This window comes from Protopterus annectens, chromosome 2.part1 (genome assembly GCF_019279795.1).
Source record: "Protopterus annectens isolate FY-2018-M chromosome 2.part1, PAN1.0, whole genome shotgun sequence".
Taxonomy (NCBI): Eukaryota; Metazoa; Chordata; order Ceratodontiformes; family Protopteridae; genus Protopterus; species Protopterus annectens.
Window position 1 is genome coordinate 46,017,002 of NC_056729.1, and position 27,653 is coordinate 46,044,654.

The window sequence follows — 27,653 nt, forward strand, 5'->3', positions numbered from 1 at the left end:
TTGGATTTTCCTCCTTAAAATCTCATTTACATATTTGTGTTAGTGCACCCACCCAGTCATCTTTCTCCATGGACTAGCACATTTAGCTACGTAGTGGCTGAATATTTTAACCAAATTCCCCCCAGACCACTGAAAAATAAAGGTCAGCCTTCTATCCCTTGTTCCCAGCTTTAGCACTTTGCATCCAGACAGTGCAGTAATTTACCTTATGCTCTCAGAAGCTTCCCCATTCTGTCACAGGTGCAAATACCCAATCTGGAAGTTTCCTTCTCCCACTGCTCAATCTAAAGGCCTTACTTAGATCCAGGAGATAGCATATGGTGGCTCAACAGATTAACACTTCCTTTTGTGCCAAGACCAAGTGTGTGGGTGCCAAGACCAAGTGTGTGGGTTCAGTTCCTAGTCCACAATTGTACTACCAACACTGTAGTCCAGCATTAGATAGATGCTGCACTACTGAGTGCAGCACCCTTTGGATGAGGCATTAAAAAGAAGTCTCATTTTGAGATGGTGACAACTCCAGTGGTTGTGAAAGATTACACAGCACTTAGTGTTAATGTTATGGAAAATTTAGCCAGGGCACAAGTACCATCCCTGGTCTTCACCTGTGGAGGTAAGTCCAACTTAATGGGACTAACCTGGTCAGAGAATAAAGACTAGATCTTAACATAAATCTCCAAAACCTAATCTCCTTTGGGCACACCTAGTGTCACCAAGAACCTAATCACTTCCAATCACTTTGTGATTAATTTGGGACACTAAGAATAAGGACAAGGACTAGTTGCCTAGTTCAGTGACATACAGGGATAAAGACCTTTACTGAAATAAAGTGCCCAGAGTTTGATTACAGTGTCTGGTACTGAAGGATTAATGGCTCATCCAAAGGGTGATGCACTCAAGAGTGCAGAATCTACCAATGCTGAAGTCATTAGACAAAGTCTTAATAGCAATAGTCATGAGCACTTTCCTTGCCAAGCCATGCGATAGCCTAGTATGCAACTGACAAATAAGATTAATGGCCACTAGGGCCTTTATAAACCTAGCTGTAAAATCCAACCCAATTGCATCCCTATGCATAATGGGAAATTAGGGGGCAATGTTGGGAAGTTTCTAAGAGGTTATGTGGGGGGAGGTATGCTAGTTTGGGCATTATCTGCCCATCAGGCATGGGAGGGCCAGATGCAAGGTGAATTTCTGATTTCCCATCTATTGGTCAACGTTATGCTTAAATAGGGTTGGGGATTGACTCTTCAAATGGATGGGGAGCCTGTTCCAGACAATGGGGAACTTAGGACATCTCTCGCCAACATGTCTATTGCTGCAATATAAAGCATTTAATCTATTGAGCTAGTGGTTCTGAAAGTACAATGGTTAAGGTGTTTACCTCACAAACTTAGTACAGGGTTCCTCACCTTTAAAGGGAAATTGGCTAGGTGTAAAATAGCTCACAAGTACAGCTAGCCTAGTACTTTCCTATGAACTTACAATGCTAAGTTTTGTGGATTGCAAAGGTCCAGATCTGGATCAGAGGATGCCTTATGACCAGCATAGACTGCCTCTTAGTAACCTGGCTGTCCACTTGCCTTAATCTTCCTCCTTGGTGTTTATTCCAAGGAGAAACCATGGTAGGAACCTTTGTGGGCATGCAGAAATATGCATCAGGGCAAAGCACTGTATATCCTTCAAAGGGTAACGGGGGTATGCAAGTTCCAAGGGAAGGTGGAGGGCATAATTCAAATGCTGATTGATGTCAATTCCCTATAGATTCCAGTTGCTCTAGTAGGAAAGGTAGATTTATACGACTGCTGTTGATCTGAAGGCTGTGAAAATGCAGTAGGTTAGGTCCCGTGTCCAGGTGAATTATATGTAGATGGGTAATAAGTACCTGTTCTATTGCACAGAAACAGAACCCATGGAATAAGCTACTAAAATGGATGGCAGAAATGGAATTGAGGAAGGCTTTCAGGATGGCATGGGTCACTGGGAGGCGGGGCAGATGGGGTTGGGAAGTATGTTAAAAGGGTAGACTAGACATTACTTCCTGAAACTACATACTAACAATATATTTTAAAATCGGAAAGTGCAGCAAAATACAAAGAGCAATCAGCAAATACAGATACCAGTAGTGTAAGATGGTTAATGTTTCATGGCATAAAGATAACAGCACAGCAAAATGAGTTAAAGTATTCTTTTAGTGAATAAAATGCACGTCTATTACCTGTCCTGTAGTACCGCAGAGAGGAAGTGGATAAACCCCCTATTAACATGCAACACTTTACTTTGACCTAGCAATGGGCAATTTAAAAAAAAGCAGTATCAACCTGCAGTAGACAGATACCAGAGTTTAGATAGCCAGCAAACCTCGATAAGTGGCCAGTTATAATTCACAATGGAATGACAGTATTTCTGCAAGTGTTTTAGGCATTTCCCAGAAAGTGTTTTTTGAGCCATACATCCACCATTTTGATTTTACAGCTAATTTACTGAAGACATGATGCAACATCTGCTAGAAAGCCACGAACATTAACATTGTCATGAGAAATGACAAGTCCAATTCTACTGTAGGACCATAGCCTTATTTTGCCCATCTGTGGTTAAGTGATTGGGAGCCACTTTCCAAACTGTAAGGACCTGCCTATCAAAATTACATGGCAGCTGTGACATGTAGCTGATCATATCAGGACATCATGAGTAGCCTGTACTTACCATAATCTTTTCCCAAAGCTACTTTGTAACTTCCCTCAATGATAATCTCATTCTTTGATATGACCTAGAAAACAAAAGCCACATTTTAAAATCAGGGCACACACATTGACAGCCAAATAAGTTTTATACAGTGTACTTAGATTTAATACCAATTCTGTTTACACATTGGTGGCTGGCTGAAAAGCCATTGCGTTGGCACTTCCATAAGCTCTGTGCTCCGATACTATTCTGTGCATCAAGGGGAAACCCCTTTTGCTGGTGTAAGCTCAATATGTTCAAATATTGAGTGCATCCCAGTCTTAATGCTTAGACATTACATTAGTGGAACAATTTAGACAACAGTATTTAAATCATGACTTATTTGTGGCATCTCTAACATTGAGGAAGGCTGTTTTGAACCCAGAACTGGTCTGTCTGGGTCAGCCACACTGTTATAAAGGTTTGGAATATCCAACTCGTTGTGCTGGACTTTTTGGTTTGTTGTATGTACTTAAATCATACCTCAAACCTCAGAGCAAAAGATCTGGACAAAGCCTAAAATGATGGGGGACAAATGGTGACAGATTAACTATTGCTTTTACAAGTTGCTAGAATAGGTTTTGCATTAGCATGAATTTTCTGAAGGCTGTAGAGTTTTAAACTCAATATTTAATGTCCTCATTCCCCAGCTATTTGCCAAACAGGTGCAGATTTTAGGAGGACCACCAAAAATATGAAGCAAAAATCTGAATAGTGAAAAACTGTACAGTTGAGAGGTATGACTTAAATGTGCTATTAAAATGTCTGGTGCTATGCACTAAAAGCAGACTGCCATCCAAACACCAGAACTTAAAAGAACTTTCGACGCAGTATCTGCCTGTCTACATTGCATATTCCCTGTCAAGGGATGCAGTGGGTTTCTGACTTGAAGGGATGTAAAGTGTTTCTTGCAGACTACAACTGCTTTCCTGACTTTCAAAGCTGACACTAGTTTTCTGCAGCTATTAGTACATGGATCAGACAAGTCGCTGCAGTACAGATATTGGCCATCTGAAAACCAAGAGCTTCGGTCCTCAGCTGAAGCTCTTGGCATACATCTTTAGCATAAGTAGGTTACAACCAGAGACCAGATAACTATTTTGCATACAATTTCACAACTAGCTGACAAGGTTCACACACAAGGAGAAACAAATTAAATCTCGTTTGCTCTGGGTTTGGTCATTACTAGGAAGCCTAACCTCAAACAAGCAAAATACTGAGGAAAAACGTTCCCATTCAGAGTGGTTTGACTGTTGTGAAACCACGGCGCGACATTCAAGCAATAAGCGGAAAGTTGGAAGTAGATTTAAAATGTGCGAAGGGTTGAGGCAGTACACTATACTTAAGCTATAATAGGAGTAGGGGGTGGCATAATTTTAACTAAAGCATAGCAATGCAAAATGCTTTATATTAACAGTAAATAAATATTTCACACTTCTCGGAGCTTTTAGTGTTCAGTTCTACTTTACAAGGAGAACATTGACTGCAATGCAGTTAATGCACATGCATGCATATACTTAAAGCAGACGTGTGAAGTGAAACGAGGTTGCAACAGTCACATAGGTGCTGCAGCTTGATTGCTTTCTCAGTGAAAGCCTTTGACAGATACCATTACAGTGCCAGTCGTGAACTATGTTGTTAAATTGACTAGAATTCAGTGTGGGATGGTTCTTACAAGTTCCTATCCACAAACTTCATAGATCAGTTGAGGCTCAAATCTGGCCTACTTCCAACAAATCCACACTGCAAACTACAACCCTTCCACAACCACTTGCAATTACCACAACTATGGTAACCACTTCCAATCCCCTAACTATTAGCATTAATAAAAAAAGCCTAAAAATCACCTGCATTAATACTTTAGTCCTAACAAATGCCCTATATTGAAAGCTGGTATTTCTACTGAAAACCAACCAATTCTTGCACTTACTGAAACTTTAAATACCTACTCTTCTTGCTTCATACAATTTAATATCCTCTGACGCCCAGTACCGGATAAGGAAGGTGTCATGCTTATCAAGACTGCGACACTTCTTAAAATAGTAATGACAGAGCTCCTAACTATACAATAGCTAGACAACCACCTGTATATACATTCTTCCACCCTCCTCTGTGGACACCCTAAGATACCCTACATGTCTTCCAAAAAGGCTTCCTAATAGAATTCAGTATAAATGCAACATATGCAGAAACAGTCAAAAAATATCACAAACTAAACCTTGAACAAGTTTACCAGACCAGTTCAGCTGAAAGGAAAACCTACTTTAAACCTTCTGCTTCAGCTCTCCTGATTACTGCATGTTGTCTAAAATAGCTCCCTCAGAAACTAATAGGTAGACCATTCCAAGTCATAAGCTTCATAATTTTAGACCAGCATTACTTGATATAAAAGGGACAAGGCCACCCAAATGCAATAGCTTAATATTCACCTCCATACAAAACTCCTGCTTCCACTGTAGATGGAAGACTGGAGGTTCAGAAATGCCACTGGCTCAATATTAAAACTTGAGTGACAAGGCACAGTCTGCCTAGAAACAAAACCACAGATTAAATTCTTACACCAAACCTAAGCAAAACTAGAATCATGACTCACTCTGCCAAATCCATTTATGTAATAAGCAAACTGCTGCCAGTGTTTTTGGAAGGAAAAAAGGAACAGGAGAAATCTCAAAAGCTAAATTCTCTCCAACGTAGAACAAACCTCTCCTACCAGAAAAGACCAGAGTACACAAGAAATCAATTTTATCCTCCAACTCTCATTCCAAACTTCTGGAAACCACCACCATACCCATTAGCTGAATATGTATTAACATTCCATTTCAGAGATCAAAGAAAATTTACTCCTAAAAATCATTGTCCTTAAAGGTCATCCAGTTAAAACATAACTGAAGAGCAGCAGGTAAAATTGCAAACCCTTAACTTACGCGAGTCTCCCTCAACAGGAACAGTGCCTGCAATCCTGCCTAAAATACCTTCTCCCCAAACTATCAAGGTCCAACTTTACAATACTCCTCACTACCTACTCAAATTTTGAAAAATCCTATAAAAATAAAACAGCTATGACTTCCTATCAAACACAGCCTGAAATGCCTTCAGTACCACCACTGCCTTACCTCAACAGCCTACGTTTTGTAACAAGGTTCTTAAGACTGCTAGGATATTTCTAAGACTCTCATTCAAAACTGTGTACCATAATAGTCCAGAGAGGTGACAGGCACTTTCAGCAGGTGCTGAATAAGAGGAAATCTCACAGCTTTCAGAGGACTTGGTTTGCAGGGTGTCACCAGGGGGCTTACCTTTAAAAAATATACCATGACAGTTTGCCAATCAGAGAATCAATGCTAAAGCCAATCAACAGGATTCCTGTTCTTAACAGGAGCAGAAATCTTAATTTCAGCTACAACTATCAGGTGGATCCATAGTTACCTTGAGAATAGGTCACACTAAACCTCTGATCACTCTGCAACCGAAACACCAAAATGGTGCAAGGTTCTGTTCTAGATTACCTCATTCATTGCACCCACCATTAGGATAGCTGTAGTCTGAGTCAATAATCTTAATCTTTTTGATTAGTTTATATTTATATTTCCCTGTTGTCAGTTTGAGTTGAGATCTTGAGGGGGAGATTCAGCTGGTGTCAGTGGTCTACTACCTAGGTCCCTCGCCATAAGTCTCATGTAGGTTGCCCCCCCAAGGGGCATGCATCAGTCTTGTTGCACCTGTACTGTTGCATGTTGAATTTAAAAACAATGCAAATCAAAAAATCTCAGGAGGCAGTTACTTGATATCAGGTTTTTATTGGAGTTGAGACAGATTAGCACCATCACCATGAGGACCACCTCTTCCAAAGAGCCCTATAAGCCCAAGTTTCATTATAATTCAGTCACTATAAAGTGGATCCCAGAGATGCAAAAACTTGGTAGTATACAATACCAGTCAACAGTGGGCATTTCTGCTGTGCTTTCACTAATGGACCTGGACTGGATCATATTGGGAGCTTATAATTAAATGTAATCCAAAACACTCTAGGATATGCAAAACATTTGTCAGAAATATAAATGCCTATTAAACAAACCAAATGTCAGATATCCCCATTTGGTCTTAAAGTTGGATTAAACTCAGCTCAATTGTTGCCAGAATGTTGCCAAAAGGCCATTGCCCCCAGAGAATAAGCCTTTGTAGTGTTTTGGGTATTATGGGCGGGGTACCCCTAGAATGGCCCTGGAAAAACAATGTGGTTCATTTTGTCAGGGGGGGGGGGTAGAATCCAACATTCAAGTTCCCTGCTCAAGATGTTCATTAGAACCCATGGTGGTCTAGAGTGGGCGGGGTACCCCTAGAATGGCCCTGGAAAAACAATGTGGTTCATTTTGTCAGGGGGGGTAGAATCCAACATTCAAGTTCCCTGCTCAAGATGTTCATTAGAACCCATGGTGGTCTAGAGTGGAGGTTATGGATTCATTTGATTGAGAACAGCAAATCTTGGTGGTTTGTCTGCTTGAAAACAAATCTGCCACTCCAGTTGACCATAATCAACTGCCTATGAAATACAGGAATATTGTGTTCATCTGTTGAATGTTTAGCTACAGCATTGTTTGACTTCTGCCTAATGTCTATGATGCACGATTCTGGTCTTAAGCTTGCTGGTTTTAAGAATGTAAATTGCGCATTTGTGGCATTGAGCTGTGTAGGCATAGCTTAGTTTCTACAAAATTCACTGGGGAATCTTATCAATTGGAAACTGGATTTGCTGCTCATTTACAGTAACTGCAGTTGGGGGGCACATTAATAGGTGCCTTCTGGTAGGGTGGACTTTGGTGGGATGTACGGGCTCTCTGCAAAGTTAAAATGCTTCTGTTTGTGATTGTAAAGCTTGGCTGTTGAGGCATCTTTGAGTTTTAATAACTCCATCCTGCTCAAAGCCGTGCCCCTCTGATCTCCAGAACAAAAGCTATGCTACCGGACTGATTTTAATCACCTTCTAATTAACCCCAAAAGATTTTATGTCATTTGCAGCCCCTCAAAAGTTTCCTAATATAAGGGTGTATTAGGCATATTCCTCCTTGTTTCTAGATACAGCTACCAAGGACTTAACCTAAAACCATTTCAACTTAACTATTTCTTCCCTTCAGTAGGCTTTCCCATACAATCTTGTGTTCCCTAAATTAGAGAATGTGATCTCCCACAGATTGCATTTTACTTGTCAAGTCAAATGTTCCAAATACTTAATATCACAATAAAATTTGTACATTTGTCATTGTTGCTGATAATACTCCCACCTCCTACTTCGTCACCAAGAGATCAACTCGTCTCCTAGGTACATATCTTTGAAAGAATTTACCCAAAGTACCCAGGAGAAAGACATCACAAAGCAGACCTCCAAACAAAACTCCAAGCAGCAGCTACTTGAGAATGTGCCTGTAATACAATTAAATTTAAATACAAACTTCAATATCCTAAATGGCCTTCACTTTCTAGAAGAGGCTAAATAATGCAATTTGGCTACCCAAAGAGTAGAATGCTATTGCAGGATAAAGAATGGCAAGCTACTATTTTGAAAACTTTTAGAATGTTTCACAATTGTAAAACAAAAGAAATGCACTGCAATAACTTCCAGAATATTAAACTAATTTTGGACAGCTAAAGAAATCTTGTACCCCAGCCATAAATTAAACCCTAACCCAGCCATAAATTCAACCATAACCTCTCGAAGCACAACTACAATATAATTAAACTTATTTCATAGTTAAGCATCTACAAGGATTACACAGAATGCAATCCTAACCTTGACAAGCTGCCATGTACCACCACATCCACCTTCAGACCTGTCCACCTATACAACCACTCCAATCATGCTCTACTTCAGCTGATATCCAAAGCAGCACCTTAAAATAAGTGTTGCCTACCCTTTTCAATCCCTATAACTATAAATAGGGCAGTCCAGGAATCCCACCCCCCCCCCCCCCGGAAAAATTTGCACATTACTTCTCTGCACAAAGGATGGAATTCAAACATTACCAACTTTAGTCCTACAGCAATCTTATTCCCCTTTGCAAAACGCATTCAAAAACTGTTACTCATGCAGGAAGAACTATCCCCCACACATGGCTTCCAGCCTTCCCATAGCAAGGACACTGCACTTCTAGCAGATATACTGTCAAAGTCGAAAACACCAAACTTTAAAGCCTTTGACAGTGTCACAGCTAGCTTCTACTTCAAATAGCCTCATTAGGTCTCAGTTCACCCTATAGTTCAAAACTATCCAATAGTCAGCAAAATTGAAGTCCACCCTCTTCCCATACCCCAAGTCACAAGTGTACCACAGGGCTCTTGGCCCTTCTTACATCCTCAAACAAATTAGGCCTCATACAGTATGCAGAAGACTTCACTTGCACATCTGGCAGCACCCCCCCCCCCCCCCAAAAAGTCCAACAATAATGTTTGCTCTAACTTTTAAAGTTGATTTTGCATTCTCATTTTTTTTTACACCTTTAGTATAGGTCTGCAGTTTACATGCTTTTGGGTCATGGTTGAAGTCTTCAGACCAGCCCACTTTCCCAGTTAAATGTGCAATATATGTTTAGTATAGTCAAGCCATTTGAGGTATATTGCTGCCAAATTTGTGATGGACCAATTTCAAATAGCAAAGTCACTAAAATCCAATAAACTGGAAAATATTCCAGGAAAAAGACAAGCACTTAACTCTGATTTTGCTTTTTACTGAATCTGCCCATTTACCAGACATTACTGTACAAGCTAAATTGCTAATGGAGATTGGCTCATTTCAAAATGAGCAGTAGGTCTCAACCATTTGTGGCCAGTTCCAACCTTCTTATAAATATTCCCAGTATTTCTCATTGGCTTTCCATCTTGACACCAGTTCAAAGCAGGCTGGAGTCTACCCCTCAAGCACTACTATAGATGCAAAGCTGTCAAGGGTCTATGGGTCACTGCTTTGGAGTAGAGATCAGGGCCATCTTAGCCAATATGGGATGGATTGGTCTATTGGACCTTAAATTTAAGCCCTTGGCATGACAATTTTTGGCCTAGATATTGGGGGTAAAGTTTGATAACTGGGATGTCTCATCCGTAGTCTAGTAACGGACCTCAGACAGCAGGCCCCAAGCTGTATATGAACATTTTTCCCCTTTACTTTGCTGCCTGTTGCTTATACTCTTGGTCGGCAGACATTCTCTCCATTAGAACAGCAGAAAAAAAAAGTATTTAGCAGGTCAAGAGCAATTTCATATGGTGCTATCTTTTCATGGGTGTGCGCACAAGGGGGAGTCAGAGGATGGGCAGTGGGCTGCAGAATATCCTCTACCTTTTGCAAGGATTTTTCAGAATTGGCCTTGCCCCTCACCTTAAAAAGATGACGGATGGTTTCCCCAGTCTCCAGCAGAAAAATCACATCACTAAAGTGTGCCCCCCAGTGCCTATACAGCATCCCCAGGGGCTGGAGAGTGGTCCATACCCCTTTACTCTTCCCCCTCTATGCCAGACTTCAGGTGCAGGGACTAACTGAACTAGTGTTGGCTTGGACCAGTCAGGACTCCATTACTCTGCATCACAGCTCCTGGCAGAACTGAATCTGCCAGAAGGCAGACTGTTCGGCATTACACTCTACAGCTATCAATTTACACTCTACAGCTATCAATTTAATCTCCACTTCAAATATTTTCTTGACCTCCAGCCATTTGTCATTTCAAATCAACAGGGAAAAAAAAAAGTCTAGGAGGCATAATTTGGCATCTGGACCATTTTATCCTCAATTGTCACCTCTGAATTCTTATAGAATTGAAAGACCTCTCAAATTGCACAACCTGCCTGGAAGAGATGCAAGACATTTTGGACCCCTAACCTTGTCTGCAGGAACCATCCAACTGGCACTACTCTGCATGGGAAAACAGATACCAAAGCAATCTTAACAGTAACCACTGGCCTTCTGCTTTTGACAAAAACACCCAAATCTGCTTCCATTGTGGCTGTAGCTATCCTTAAGCTTCGAGCCTGCACAGCCCTGCTTTCACCTCCAGATAAGGAATAAAGGGCCATGAACAGATATGGACAGCTGACTTGCATCCTTTGCTTTCACTGATCACAGTAAAACAGCAGGTATGCCAGATAGCCAAGCTTGAGCTGCAAATCAGCCAGTGACCTTCGTGTCAGTTTGACGGGCCTGAAAGCATGCATGAGAATATATTAAAGCAGTTTATTTTACTGGAATACCCCAGGGTTCAACTCAGTGCAGTAGAGCCCACATTACTGGTTTTAGTGACAGACATGTTGTAACCAAGTGTCCAAGAAAGGAGAGTGTCGTAACTTTCAGAATTACCAGCCCAAAGCTGGGAATTTGCAAAAATCAGGAGTACCAGACTGTTCCTTTGAGAAGCACCACCAGAACAGACCTTGCTAAACCATTCCAGTATGCAGGCTAAGGGTAGTCAGCTTATCCACTTACCAAAAAATAGCATCCAGGCTGTATACTATTCTACCCATCCCCACTTTCTCAGATATTCCAATGACAAGCAGCAATATAAATTGCAAAGACAAGATTCATCCAGTAGATCCCAGCAGAACAGACAAATGTCTGTGCCCATTGTGCCTGACCAGCCCAAAACCACTCAAAGAAACCTTGAGTAGTCCATCCTCCTCTGTTGGAAGGCAGTTATGTGCAGCTACCATTCATACTGATTTTTTTTCAGTGCTAGTCATCTCATTTTCCATCCACTAGCTTCTACAGTAACTCTCCTGTGCTAAAATCAGCTCTTAGTACAAAGAGCAATTACAACCTATTATGTGAACCCCATCATTTGTAATCTGCAAGTTCTACTCCCTGGAGTAGTATGTATACTACAAGCACAGTCTGGAATTGGTTAACTAGTAAACTTATCAACCTTGCTATAAACAGTAATAGTTAACTAAATTGGTTCTTGAGACCCATCAAAGGAATCCCCTCCTGATCCATTCTTGATCAAAAGTATATGATCAGCTTCCATTCAGGCCGTTACAGCTGCTTAAAAAAAAGATGCCAGGAAAGCTGTTAAATGTTCAAAGTGAATATGCATCCTGCATTTACCTTTTATAAACACCCTGATGCTCCTCTAATCCAGAAATCAGAAAATTGTTACTTTTGCTGTTTCAAGTGTTAATTCTGCAGTTTACAGCTTTAAACTTGTGATTTTCCTTCATCTCCACTTAGACATATGGGGAAATATACTCCCTCCACAGATGTTCTTGCAGATTCACCAGCTTCACTGCTGGATGTCAGACTTTAGCTACTTTTGCGAGTGGACTGCAGCAGATGGGAATGTATTTAAATTGTTGCTAATTCTTGCTAGGATATGCTTAACTATTGTTTGATAAATGCCAGTTGCTACAGCAGGACACGTGTTCATACTAAGTAGGAACGGTCTTGAGGAACAGATCTCTGCATAAAAGGGACATGTTCTACTGTAAAAGCTCTACAGTACAAAACAATGTAATCACTATGAAAATATGGAAAGGGATACAGAAAGTTCACTTAACATGGGTCATTTCAGCATAAGACCAGCTTTATGCATACCTAGCTTTCACCTATGGTCAATTCTCATAACTGGTTTATTGGGCATTTCCATAATGCACAGTGGGGAGGATTTGGCCAATCACTTCTCATAACAGGCAGTCTCCATCAGGGAGCACAATGTTTGAATTTTCAGATTACCTTAAAACCTTAGTGTGCATAAAATCAAAAATCTGCTTGTCAAGGCTGTGGACATTCAGAGCAGTGGCTTAAATATACAGTCTCACAGCCTGTTTTTAATCCATGCCCCACACCCTCTTCACTCCGCTGAAAGTTTCATAGCAGTTTTTCTAACCTAGAAAACTGTACAAAAGCAGCAATGCATATTTAACAAGCCAAAAATGTTAGCAAGACACTGTGCAAGACTGCTTCTACTGATGTAGTACAGAACCCAAATCGTTCTCTATGGGAAGATGCCAAATTTATTAACTTCCAGAATGCTGCACAAATGAAATAGCAAGTCAGGAAATAGTTCACACCAGATAAGCATTTGCTTTCACAGCTTCTCAAACGCAGTGCTTTGGAAAGTTACGGCTTGCAAGTCAAACCACTTTTAACCAAAAGTGTGCATGAACACTTTCCTCTGTGGGCACATGGTACATAATGTCATGAGTCATAAGATGGCTTCACCCTTTGTGTTGGATATAGTCTTAGCTGCTGCAAATGCTGTCCAAAATTAAACTCCATTAGGTAGTACATTTGGTGGCCTTGGGTCCAACTGCAGCTAGGGCTGTGGTGGGCAGCTAGCCAAATCCCCTCCCCATTAAAATCTGCCACCAATTAGGATGATTAAACAGCAGATTCTTCAGATGTTGGAAGAACTAAAGGCACTGGATATTAAGCACGTATGGGAATACAAAATTTGCTGGAACATCCTTCTAGGCAGAAGGCCAAAAGTGGAAGTGCTGGTGCTGCAAGAGCAGAAGTTCTTTTGAGCTTCGTGTAAAGTTGTGTGCATTTCCAACAGTATGATTTTAAATACACAACAGGCTTTGATCAGACAGATGAAGTAAACCAAGAGAAATAGATGCAGACTAAACAGCCACTAAACAAAATTAATGGTTTTAGATGTACCGAACTAGCAATATGCAAGACTCTTGGTTTGGGATAGGCTACCAGGATTACTGGCCTCAAACAGATGCCCTACACAGACAGTCTCAAAAAACTCCAGCTTTACTCTATCACATCGCCTACTCAGAGGCGATCTCTGCCCAACATACAAAGCTACGTCAAACCCAGAGCTGTTGGACATGCTCCACGTAAAGAAATCCCAATCCCTCCAAGCTACACACTTTAGGGACCTAAACCTTGTACCACAAACATAACATGCTGGAGGGATAGATTCCTGTCTCAGAAACTTCCCATACTCTGGAACAAACTACTTATCTGCACCAAAGCTCTTCATTAGCACTCAAAATCTTGATTGGATGGGAGATGGGAAATTCACCCTGGGGATCACTTCTGTGGCTCTGCGTGACAGGGGCACAGGAAAATAATTTCCTTGGGTGGCAAAAGCCAGGGTACAATCTGGCTAGGCTTGTATAGGCCCTAGGGCCAATAGCTTAGTACCTACCTATGAACAATATTTAAGGGTTAGGTGGCATCCTGTATAGACCTTCAGATGTCACACCACAGTCTTGTCAAGAGGGACCACCTAGATAATACTGCCAGACTTTTCTAGAGGTGTACTACCATTTCCTGGGATGAGGGATTGAGATAAATTATACAAGTAGTTGCATACAGTCTTGAGGTTGTCTTCGCCAATTTCATGGACTGAACAAGTCTAGAGGGACTAACATATACTTTGGTGTTAGAGAACATGTGCAGCGTAGGATTTGTAGATTCTTTTAAGACAGGGCAAAATGATTGAATGGGAAAAAAAGTCTCCGCAGATGCAGCCTATTCTCATGGGGAGCAGTTTCCCAGCACCAAGAGAACAGTCATCCTGGTTAAAGGATGCATCTTGAGAAATTTGTTTTCAACTAGTTGGATGTGGCAAAATCTGCTCATTGCTGACAAATCTAAATTCACCCAGAGGTCAACAGTTTATAAGAATCCTTAAGGGGATTAGCTTTCACAAGGTTTATTTTTCAGTACTGAGAAATTCATCCAGTTACCCCCATACATATTCTGTATACAGATTAGGGATTCTGGCCCACAAGTAAGGAATGCTGATTTGACTAAATTAAATAGGAGTTGCAGCTTGGTTGAGCATGTGCAGATGTTACAGCCAGATCGCAGTCAAATGGGACCCTTGGCAAGGTAATGAATTGCATGCCCAGCCATAATCAATATCCCATTAATGGTCTCTCCTCAATTACATTAACTTCAGAACGGTCAGCACAAATACCCATTTTAATCACAGAATGGCCAGAAATTGACTCAAGTTCAGATTTTAGAGCAATACAGCCATTTGGTCAAGCTCTTGCACTTAACATGTTTGGCATGAGCAAGAGTAGAGTGCTCTTCCATTTGAAACTTGGATTTATTGAGCATGCATCTGACTACAAGGCATGTGCTCAGAGTATAGTGAAGCACTAATCAATGCTAAGGGTGCATTTGCCAACAGCACTGGACATTCCACTGGATACAGAAGCAGCTCACAGCCTTGCTCATATGCACCAAATACCAGATTCAAGTGTATGTTTAAAATATGGATTGAGACTTAAGGGTTGTGGATAAACTAGACAGTCTAAACAAGGAAACCAAGGATCATTCCCAAAGAACAGGGGTTGCACGATTACATTCCCCGTTTACTAGAATCAGTTCCTTCATTTACCACTAATGTGGGTACAGAAACCAGCATTTACACAAAATTGCCTTTTGCATGGCCTGTACACCTTGTATATTGGTCAGAGAACGAGTCAATTCATAAGTGAAAGCTGTATTCTTCAGAAAATGCTTGGCAATGCAACTTCTGAAATGCATGCTTTCATTTAATGACCAAAAAATCCAGTTTGCCAGAAAGCCACATATAAAAGGAATAGAAAAAAAATACCTCATTGTTGCTCAAGAGCTCTGGGAAAAGCTAAAAGTAAAGGGAGCAAAGTTTAAATACCATTTTCTTTGACAACTGCTCAGATTGCACTGCAAAGTGTGCCTTTTCAGGGATGACTCGGGAGCATCAAGTGACTTGCTGGTACAGTGAGCAAATGGAGACAGGACAAACCCTGAAATTTACTACAAGAAGCAGCTTGATAGTTTAGAGTCCATGTGGCAACCCAGATCCCATTAATACATTAACTATAAAGTGTATTGAGTGAATAGCATAGATTTAAATTGCTAAATGGTCAATCACATCGCAGTTTCTAAAGTCTGGCAGTTAGCTCAGTGGATTACAGCTCCATGCCATTAATGCATTGCTTTCTGTGGTTGGTCATTTCAGTGCTCCTGGGTCTTGGTTAAGGGTAAAGTGTTTTTGGAGCAAGAGTGATTTTTCTGCAGTTATCCTTTCTGCAGAATTCTCCTGGCAGAGTATACATTCTGGAGGCAGAATCATCCTCCTGGGAGATGAGATGCAGCACACTGCATCTGCAGCATCTCTGCAACAGAGATGATCCCTTGAACAAATTCTCCACTTCATCTGTGGACAAATCTGCTCTGGAAGTGCTGTGCGCTTGTGCCTCTCAATTTGATCAAACCACCTGTACAATGCTGATAATCAGGCCTGGGCTTGAGTACTTCCAGGAACAGGAGGTGCTGTTGAAATAGGGATCTAGAGCAGAATGGTTGTGCTGGATCTCTGAAAATAAGTGGCAAAAAGTCAGGTCATACCACCACCCTACCCAGACAGCTGCCTAGGTTGCCTAGTGCTGCATTTGGCCTAGTTAGCAGTCCAGTTTTCTATCCCTCTGGAGTGGGATGTTTCTAGAAAGGATTTCAGCTAGCCATGCAGAGAAAGGCTGCAATTTCATTCAGCACTGATCTCGTGCCCAAACATTATGTACTAAAGACTGCTTAAACATTCCACAAATCAATTGTGCAATTTTAATATCCTTTGTTTACATAGCTACTTATTCAAGATTAATTTTTCTGAATGTGAAGGAGAGAAGATGCTACAGACTGCCTCTGATGTCATACCTTCAAGGATCCCTGAAAAGTTTTAGGGTAGAAGTGCAGCTGGGCATCTATAGTCTGACATGCATTGTAAAATAGGATGCATTAATGAGGTATAAAGTAAGGGGACCCTTATAAGTAATCTGAATGATCATGAAAGAAAAATGCTTCATGGGCCAAAAGCCCCTCACACAGAGTTTGCCTAGTCCATACATTATCTGTGTTCAGTCATCTTAATTTTGAGTAGATAGCTTGGAATTGAGTCATGTGGGAAAGTTGGGTGGAGCAATTTGTGAACGTTCTATGGATTCTACACCCACTTCCAATAAATTCACTGGTCCATCCATTTTCATGGAGTTTGCTCCATTTGCAGTGGAGTGCCTCAAACTCTAACATAAAAGAACTTCCACTGAAAGCGGATTTGATAAACTGGAAGAAAAATTGTCAAAATGAAAACGAGACTCAACCAGCAGAATATTCAAATACCAGCAATGGAAGCAGCTTTAAATGACATGGGAAATCAACAAAAAATGAACAGTGACTTCTTAAGACAGATGAATTACAATAAATGAGAACATTTGGTTTACCAGAGAACACTGAAAGTGAAAATGACAAACACCCAGATTCCCTAAAATTCTTGATTTAAATTTACGAGAAGCAGTGTCATTTGGCATTGAAAGAGCTCAGATTTCTTATTCACAGGATAAAGGAATCTGAAAAAAGTTTAGACTAAATCAAGCCAGATAAGATTTGACAGACTACTCAGCTGCTGTACAACTGCAAAAAAGCAGTTGTCCTCTGAAGAATGAGACACTGATCAAGGTATACGTATAGTTTCCAGCCAGACATAATACTCATACCAGATGAATATAAACACGCTATAACATTTCTAAAAACAAAATAAAATGGAACAATTAGATATGGAATGGAACTCCTTAAAAATCAGAAACAATTGGAAAAAATGAGGGAAGCAATTAAAAAAACACTAGTCTGTTTGGATTAGTTTTGTAAGTTGCCAATGATCCAACATTTATAATCAAAAAGCTTGGATGCATTCAAAGTAACTATTTTTGTTTTACTTTAAATTAACATGCATTTAATATAATTGTATTAAGTGGTTTGGGAAATAAAAACTAGGTTATAATGACAAGATTATATACCAATTGTCTAGTTCGCATACATTTTCTGAATAAGTATTCATTTAGAGTTGTACTGATGCATCTGCATAGTGGTCTATAGAAAACAGTAGACTTAGAGCTCTGCTTTCTTTTGATTTATACACCAAGTTACATAAAGTATTGGATTTATACACCAAGTTAAAGTATTGTGTTTTCTTTGTACATCTGCTCCATTTTACACACTTGCTCCTTTTCACATACATCTATATTTATATTTTCATTATTGTGAAAAATAAGAAATTGTGAAAGATGGGACTAGTTCATTAGTAGTGTGTTTTTGTGGCTTGATGGGCTACAGTCAAAATTACAAATAATTTGAACTGCACATGGCTTGTTGCTTTCAGTGAAGACATATGAGGGGTGGGGATGATCCAATCTTCTTGGCTTTTTGTCTAAAAAAAAATCTTTGATAGGAAGATTGGGCATGGCAGATTGTGTAGTGCCTAGAAGGAAGCAAGAGCTTCATTTAAAAAAGGATCAGTCGTGGAGTGAATGGAGTCGCTCAATTTGCTTTTCAATTGTTCCAGCAGTCATGATTTAGACTTCAGCAGCTTTAAGCATAAAAACTACCAAGTTATAGAATTAAGAGCTTGAGCACTTGCACTTAAGCAAAGTGAAGCTTTTTCATTCCATAATTTGATTTTCCCACTTTCACAAGTTTGAGTGCAGTAAGATTGGAACAAGTTAAACACTAGTGGGATGGTTACCATCTGATGTAATGCAGTAGACAGGAATTTACACTATTTAGTGCTAGGTTTAATCTTAATATTCCTGTACAACAGCTGCACATGTAAATTATTCAGTTTCATTACTTAATACTGGTAGCTAGAAAGAATTTTTGATCTTTGGATGCTGCCTATGTGCTAACCAAGGTATCACTTCTATAAATATCAATATAGTTACAGTGAGCAGTTAAATCCAACACTGTGCATCAATGTGTAGGGCTCCCAGTAGTAAAATATTTCTAATAACCCGGCTTTTAATGCTTGCAGATTAGAGTGCAAAGTAGTTTTGCAGTCTTGTCATGCACTTTGAGTTTATACGGTGTGGAGCTAGAGAAGCTGAGTAGTAACAAGACAAGGGGAACATGCCAAGAGCAGATTCACTTAAAAATGCATTTTTTTGTAGTAGTTTTTAGCTCAGTTGCAACTATTTAATAGCAGGAAACTTCAAGGGTTATTACAAAAGCCAGCTTTCAAATGTGGCATTTAACTCATGGTTTTTTGGAATGATAATGGGGCCCGTCTATACTAGGTAATAAGATCAGACAGCCACTGCAGAAAATTTTGCATGAGTAATGCAACCAGCATATAGAATCTCGGGCTGTTCTTGCAGAAAGCGCTTGGCCTCAGAACATCTAGTTTGTGTAGCAGTCATTTATTGAGATCCCAGTTTGAATATATTAAAGAAAAGGAGAGTAGTGTTTTATGTAAGAATCTGAATATATTTGAATTCCCTTTGACAAGTATTGCATTGGAGCTTATAATCTGAAACAGTGTACCCTCCACTTTTAGGATATTGGGAGAACTGATGTCAAGTAAAACACTATAGATTTTACTTTTGAAAAGTAGGGGGTAGAAATTACCTTTAAAACTATGTATGGAATGGGAAACCTAGATGGTAGTCTGTCTGGGTTTTGGCATGGTTATTTTGATTCTGTTCCTGGAAGCTGGAGTGATAGTGTAGCTTCTCTTTCAAAGTAGAAAATTAGACCAATCCCACCTTTGGGGCATTTTTTTTTTTTTTTTTTTTTTAAACAGACTGACACTCCATTCAACTGCAGTATTTCAACTAAGCATCAGCTACATTACACCTCTAGCAGGTATATTTCAGATTAGATTTTGAAGTGTTGTAATTAGAGAACACATTTAAATACTGTTACAGGTCTCATCGCTTGTATATAAAAACATCTTTATTAGAACAACATTTTTTAAAACAGATGTTGTTTTGCAATACATCTTCAATATACATTGAACTGGTGGTCATCTGGCTTCAGTGGTTAATGACTATTAATCCAATGTCCCATCCCCAAGGCTAACTATTTGGTAGAGATTTAAATTTGCTCACTCATGTTTCACAGAAAGGCAACAAAAAGGAGACATTTCAGTTAAAATGTATTACAAGAAATTATTGAAATAAAACTCAAAATGTTAAGATTAAGGTGCGACATTGTAATAAAGTTTCACTACAGAACGTTTTTTTCTCCAAGTTGATTGGTGGGTTAGTTTGTATGTTTTTTATATTCACTAGAAGTACGAGACTCAATGATGGAAGGGAGGGTTAAAAAGAATTTCAGGTTTAAAATTTTGCAGTTTACATATTTCATGAAATTAATATTTGGCAATAAAGGTATAAAAGTGGTATTCTAACAGCAGCAAACATTTGTTTACAGTGGAAGCGACTAGGACAGAGCCCATTTTAGCAGAGGCTAAGTGAGAAGTGCTCTAGATGCAGGTCTTTAGAATGTGAGGAAGGTGGAGCACCCAGACAAAGCCCACATGATTAGAGAGGGTATGCAGACTCCCCACAGAAGGCACCCCAACTCAGAATCGAACTGGAGAACCTCTTGCTGCGAGGAAACTACTACTGCACTGCCCAACATGTCAAAGGAAAAGTGCATATCCACCAACAATGGTAATTGTTTGTGTATTTGCTCCACAATATATTTTTTATACAAGAGACCCATTTATTACAAGATACAAGAACACTTGATACTAAATATTACACATTTAGTTCAAACAGGGGTAGTTATTTTATGGAAAGACATTGCCCATACCAAATACATTAAACATACAATGATAAAGGCATGTTTTTGTTTGGTAACAATGGAAGTAAAGGGAAAATTACATATTTTAATGTTTACTGGATACCCGGTAGTGGTGTTGAAACAATTAAATCAACTAACTCACGAAAGTCTGTATAACTTTGGCAGGAGACAGACAAATTCAGATTCACTTCAGAAGACAAATTCATATTCATATTCTCTACACTGCATTTCAGAGAACTCCAAGAATAGATTATACATTTCCAATAAATGCAGTGAAGTTGTTTCATGTCCATTATCGGATCATAATCAGATAACATTTGAACTTTTATTAACGCAAGTCCATTAAAAGGATATCAGCTTATACAATGCAACATTTAAGGATTTTGAGATTCAGACTTTCATTGAAAATTACAGAAGACACTAGATTTATGGGATACCCTAAAAGGGCATTTAAATGGTAAAAATTGGTATGCTCAAAAAAGCAATGGGATAAAGACTTGCAGAAAACAGATCAAAAACAAAATACTGGTGTCTAGAAATGTTAAATCATGAAACTCATCTTTATTCTCCAAATCCAATTCTATGCATAAATTAGATTTAAGCATTTTTGTTCTTGAAACTAATCCAAGAATTTCATTCTCCTGAAATAAAAAAAAAAGTGAAGATAACTTTCTGAAATCTTTAGAAGCCTCCAATATTTCAGTATAATCCAACAATGGCTTCATTTTAAAACCTTTAAGGACTATACTAAAACAGGCTGACTGAAGATCAAGAAGTTTAGAGAAACCTATATTAATGTTTGAACTAAAGTCAAATTAGACAAACCCAAAGCACCTGGCAATGATGGCATATCATAACTACACTAACTTTAAAGGTTTTCCAATAGAGATACATGAAAAGTTCCTCCATCTTAGCAAAGTGTTCTGCTTATAGGCCAGTTTTACTTTCAAATCATGACTATACATGCTGCTAGATTACAACTATTACCATGTATGATTAAACTGGATTTATAACAGGAACACATCAACTTTAATAGATTTTCCTAATAGATGGTTAATTGGAATTGGCATTGATTTTAGAGTAGAATTTTTAATTTTTCACAACTCACTTTATGAAAACTCCTTTGCTTACATAATAGGTAAGCATGCTAATTTCAATGCTAAGGGGACAAAGCAGGGCCACCCTTTATCACCATTTACTTTAATGAACCATTTGCAAACTACACAAGGTAAAGTATATTTAAGGAATGCAGAAATTCCAGCAGAGTAAAATAAAAATTGCACAATTATACCTCTCACCCTCTCTCTCATCTACTCCACTCTAACACCTCAAAGATCACCTAAAAATACATTTGCTTTGTCCCTGCTCAATGCCTGACTAAACATTACTTATCCTCCTTTTTCCCCTTTTTCCCCTGCCTCCTGGGCTACTGCCCCACCACAGTTTATTACAGGCCAACTCTTTACTACTAATTATATTTTCTAGCCTACTCTTTCTCCCTCTGACTAAGTGAATGTCAATTTGCTTGTTTTCAAATATTGTATAAACTTGTGCTGATTGTACCAGAAAACTCATGGCTTGATTGCTGCTTAAACCTATACCAAGACTAACTTTGATCACACAAATTACTTGTACTCTCTTTACAAACATTTTTTGATTTACAATGTATTTTAAGCTTGTTTTTTTATTCTAACTATTGTATGGAGTAATCTCATCATACTTGGAGCTTTTCTCCCCGGGCCTCTACTGAAAATGGATATGTATCCAGCTAGACTAGCCCAGTCAACAAATATAAAATAAATAATAAATAAGGGTGTAGTTTGAAAGGATTATTAAAATCTTGTATTAATGAAAAGTAACTAATCGCAGTAATTATGCAGAATAATTTTGTAAATATGTACAGAATACCTATTTAGGAATAATTTTAATAGTTAAGAATATGGTATAGACTAAATACTCTAGCTGCTATTAAAGGTCTTGTTAATATAAATGGAAGTTTATTTTCCCACAGGAGACTAAATGTTTTACTTGCAACACAATCCCTTTCACTACCTTTTTTTTAGGAAAAGTATAAACATTTAAACAAAATACAATGTGGTATGAGCAGACCGGGTTCCCAAACAAGTATATGCAGAAAAATATAGGAAACACTAAACCACAGCAGATAGTATCAAATAAAACTCCAAAAGTTTAATCTACAGTACAAAAATGGTGAGTGCTTTCATAGCCAGAGCTACTTCAGAACTCAAACTCCACAAGAACAGCAACAGCCTATCAGTGTCAATTCCCAAACAATTAGCCTGATAGCCACTGATTTAAAGTAAAAAGCACTAGAGACATATCAACCAATATCAATAAAATACATAAAAATGTTTGTAGAGACTATCTGCGTAGTGGCTTATTAACCAAAACCAGTTTAATACAAATTTTATCATTTAGGCCTTGGCCCATGTTGGCACACATACTAATAATCCATTCAATCTCTACCAAATTCCTAATTGCACCACCTCTACATCCTTGTAGTACAGGTTTCGTACCATACCCACCACTCCCATGTATGGTACAAAACCCTGCAACTCAGTACATTGACGAGAGGGCATTTTAGAGATCCAGACCCTGGAAAGACTACCCATTTCAGACTTACAGCTGATTGTAATACTATTAGTAGTGTACCTAGCTTTCTGTACATGTTTTTCATTCTATGTGGTCATGACTACAAGGTTTAGTGATAGGATTAGGAGAACACACATGACAGGGGGCAGAAACCAATGCCCTGGCTAGGCATGTTCTAGTATCAGGGCAACAATTTTCAATTCATGGTAATTGAGAAAGTTCAGCTAGGATGTAGAGGTGGTGCAATTAGGAATTTAGTCGATACTAAAGAGCTTGGATTAGGATGTGTGCCAACATGAGCAAAGGCCTAAAATGATAAAATTGTATTAAACCGGTTTTGGTTAATAAGCCACTATGCAGATAAAGTCTCTATGCATTATGTAGTGTTATTCATTTTATTGATCTTTTAGTTGATATGTCTATCTAGTGTTTTTCCTTTAAAATCAGTGGCTATCAGGCTGTTTATTGGGAATGAACACTAAGGCTGTTGCAGTTTTTATAAATTCTTGGAGTTTGTCTGATGAAGCAGCTCTGGTTACAAAAGCACTCACCATTTTTGTACTATGGATTAAACTTGAGTTATTTGATACCATCTGCTGTGGTCTGGTTGTTTCCTATATTTTTCTGCATATAAAAATTGAATTCCTAATTTTTGGGAAATCTTAAATCTAGAGTAGGATTAAAACACCATCCAAGTTTGGTCTATGGGTGGACTAGGTATGCCAGATAAGATTTTATAATTATAGCTCTAACTACAATGCTAAACAAAAAAGACAGAAAAGCATTTGTATGGAACAAAATCACAGTAAAATGTAAACATCTGCTGGATATTAAAACATTTTACACTAGAAAATAGAAACCTCATTCTTTGTATCTTTAACGTTAATTACTTTTAGAAATTTAAAGAATTCAGGATACAAGAAATTTAACATTTCCTTTAGCATAGCATATATGCAAAAATTATATGCACTTATTCTATAAAATTACTAATTTTATACTGGAGTCAACTAATGGAGGGAGAAAATTGCAGTGTACAACTACTAAATTTAGTGTGGTTAGATGTACAAAACTGTAGATTTTCAGTAGAAAACAAATTGATGCAACTTACATAAATTCTGTACCAGAATTCCTTTCCTAATATTACAGCAGATATTAATGGAAAAAGGTCTATTCAGAATATGCATTAAATACAACAGAATATTTTAGTGAAAGTTAAGAGTTTCAAAATTGCAACTACCCAAATAAAGATACTAAGTAGGTTGACATGCTACAACTTCTATAAAGTAGAAATTGTTTATATGGAACTTTATACAAATTTTATTCTATGCAGAGTTCTGCATGTACAAGAAGCAGCATGTTGGAGATGTATGACAAATACAAAGTGGACTGGCAACAATCTTTTGCTTGTGAAGTTAAACCATTCTGGGGATATTTTTACAGGCTTTAATGATTTGGTTAAAGTGAATTTCTTTTTCAACATACCAATACCAGACTAAAGAGAATTACCCACTTAAGGAGCATTCTATTAACTGCAAGGAAAAAATTAGAAACGCTGAAAATGTATACATATTGCAACTGTCTCATTATGAACTTGAGAACCAGAATTACCACTTTACATTTGGATGAAAGTCAAGGAACTGCTAAACAGCCACAATCCTGTTTACTAGGAATGTTTTTGTATGCATCAGGAATACTTTGTTATATAGCAGATTCCCACTGTAGTTTGTTCTGCCTTTTTAGAAAAATAGCAGATCCCACTGTAGTTTGTTCTGCCTTTTTAGAAAAATGTTAATCCATTAACATTTTGGTACCGAGCATAATCAAAACATCCCCCTTCTCTAAACACAGCTTTGCTACACAGCTTTGCTACACAGCTTTGCTACACAGCTTTGCTACACAGCTTTGCTACACAGCTTTGCTACACAGCTTTGCTACACAGCTTTGCTACACAGCTTTGCTACACAGCTTTGCTTCCAAGCCTTAAATCACAGCCTCCTGTCAGGTCAGCTAAAGAATAGCAGTTGGTTTAGTCATACCTCAACCATGTACATAGCACCCTTCAGAATTCACACCCCATTAAGGAAGCTCAGTTTACTCCAGTTCTATGCATACATCTCATGCATCCATTTCCCCCTACCCAGCGACATACCCAAAACTTCCTATCCATTTTTTTCTTCCAATTTATTCATACAAAGTTACTTAACCCATCACTGCTATGAAAAGCTCCAGACCAACTGCTCTTCCTAGTTATACCTGGTCTGTCACACCTCTAAGCATTTCAAGTTTATAGCCACATTACATGAAAACTGAAGAAAATTGTTTGGAAAGAGGGTCAAAAATTCAGACTCCTATTAAAGCCAAATTTTTTCCCCTTTGTATATTTTCACTATTTCCATATTGTTACCACACCATATTCTCTGTACTCAATCTAGAGGTTGTCACCGTTTAGTGCAGCTACCTTAATTCAGGCTCCTACTCAAAGATTCTCTGATACTTCTGGATCAACCCAGAATAGCTTTGTGCTTGCAATACATTGTGCAGACATTCTGGCAAGTTACCACAATTGAAAAAGCCCTATTGTGCAGACATTCTGGCAAGCTACCACAATTGAAAAAGCCCTATTGTATACTCACTATCTTGCGTCTAGGACTGCACACAATCTTCAGACTGCAATCTCTTCTCTCCAGCAATATCCCAGTATCACTAATTCATCCATGCTTTTTATTGCTCCACACAATCTCAATGGCAATTAATTTCATTGAGACATCTAAAAGACTACTGCTGCCTTCATTCCATGATTCCACCATGTTCTACTCACCAGAGGTCTACTCACCACAGTATGAACCAAGTCATACTCCACAGCATCCCTTGTTCAAGGGGGATGAGCTGAATCCTGCTTGACCCTACATGGTGGACCTCTCCAAATGCATTTTATCACTGCAGAGGGGAAGTTAGCCAAATACAGCTATAGTCAACATGTGGAACTTGCCTCTAACAGATGGCTCTAGCTCATTAAGTTCTCCAACTTGAGAGCCTCAAATGCAAGGATCAAGGATTTTGTGAAGGAACTGGGCAGAATGTAATCCTGACATCACTCCCATCAACCTGCTCACACCCCCTTCATTAACCAAGGAATAGCAATCAGAAAACTTACCCAGTCTCCAACAGGTAGTAGCCCCGTCTGCAGACATATCCTGCCCTTTCCTCGGAGAGGGTAGACATCCAGCATGCACCAGTTTGCTACTCAGTTGTCACTTTGCTATCTGGGTTCCATCCTTGTAGGTTCCCATAATGATAAAGTTCAAAACATTACTGACTAATCACACTTGATGCTTTCAAATAACAGGCAGTTTTTTTTCCAGTGACATTCCATGCAAAGCCCATACTGGTTGATCAGCCAAGCTTCCAAAAGCTTGGTAATTACCCTTGGAGATCTAATGAAATGGCAAGCTAGTTTAGATGACTTCCCACACTTAAATTATCATCTTCATTTTCATGCAACTCAACTAATTGCAGTGTGACCTTTCCTACTGAAACTCACTTCCCCCTGCATTTAACTCCATTCAAGTTTTTGGGCTGTCACTGACTAGCAAAGGGCCTAGGGAGCTGCTGAATCACAAGTTACTTTCACTTCTAAAATGCTTTAAGCAAGCCTAAATTTCCCAATAACCCATCAGTTCATCTCAAAGACTCAAGTGCAACAGCTTTCTTGGATCTCCAGTTGATGGGGGACACATGGACACTCCAGATTGCTGAAGGAGAAATTAGGGCAGACCCAAGACAGGTATACATTCTTAGCTTGTATAGGACTACAGGGATCCCACAAAAGAGGTCTGTTGCTAGTGCCACAAGTCTGGTTTCCCAACTTCTTCAGGATGCTCCTAAATAGTTTAATACCATATTGCTACTCAGCCTAGAACCATTTACAAAAATGTGAAAGTTTCAGTACAGTCCTGCTAATTCTCGGGGACAAACAAGTTCAAATAAGAAAGTGGGTTAAAATCATAATTTAGAATAAACTTGTGTGCAACAGTCCCACCTGAATGCTACTTCTGGATTAACTTGTCATGAAGTGACTTGAATTTGTCAGTGAAGCTACAAGGTACATCATGTATGGCCACCAGGTTTGACAGGTGATACCAGAATTCAAACCAAATACAATTCATGGAAGATTATGGCAATTTAAAGGAAGCACAGCAGTGACATGTCAAACCGACCGACACTGGGAGACAATATCAGTCTGGGGTTGTCACATGGACACCACCAAACTAAGTCAGTGGAACTTTGACTGCAAGCTAGGAAAGAAGGTAACCTACATGCATAAAATATGGGCATCTTTGGAATTCAAATGGATTGAAATGCACCACTCAGGTTAGCTATAACCAAACATGTATTTTGAGAGAAAAATCATTCAGCTGTAGAGATGCACAATTCTGTCCCAAACACCAATGCTGAAGAGTAATTCAGCCAGTTCTAAAGTTCTACAAGATCTTCAGAAAATTCACACTTCAGTTAATCAAAAATAACATTTCAAAAGTACAGCTGGAATAATGGCAAAGAATGGCGGAGCACAGAATGAAGCAGGACAGACTAGTTTATTCACTAGTTCTAGCAAAAGCTTTCAGCCCAAGAAAGATGGTTGGTGGTAGCTCAGGTGTATAGCAAACCCGCAGACATTTTCATTTTGAACCGTAATGAATTACTTAAACTAGAACTTCAATTTTCCACCAGTCTCATTTCAGATAGCATGTAG

The 27,653-nt window shown here is 38.9% G+C and overlaps 1 protein-coding gene across 2 annotated transcripts in view; it reads right to left on the reverse strand.

Annotated features, from left to right (window-relative positions):
• The window catches only part of LOC122793959 (alpha-2-macroglobulin-like protein 1), a 621,161-nt gene that overhangs the window by 411,399 nt on the left and 182,109 nt on the right, over positions 1-27,653 (reverse strand). For both annotated transcript variants that reach the window (XM_044062013.1, XM_044062014.1), the window contains one exon: positions 2,707-2,770. In XM_044062013.1, coding sequence (XP_043917948.1) covers positions 2,707-2,770 — 64 coding nt within the window. The remainder of the gene's footprint in view (positions 1-2,706; positions 2,771-27,653) is intronic.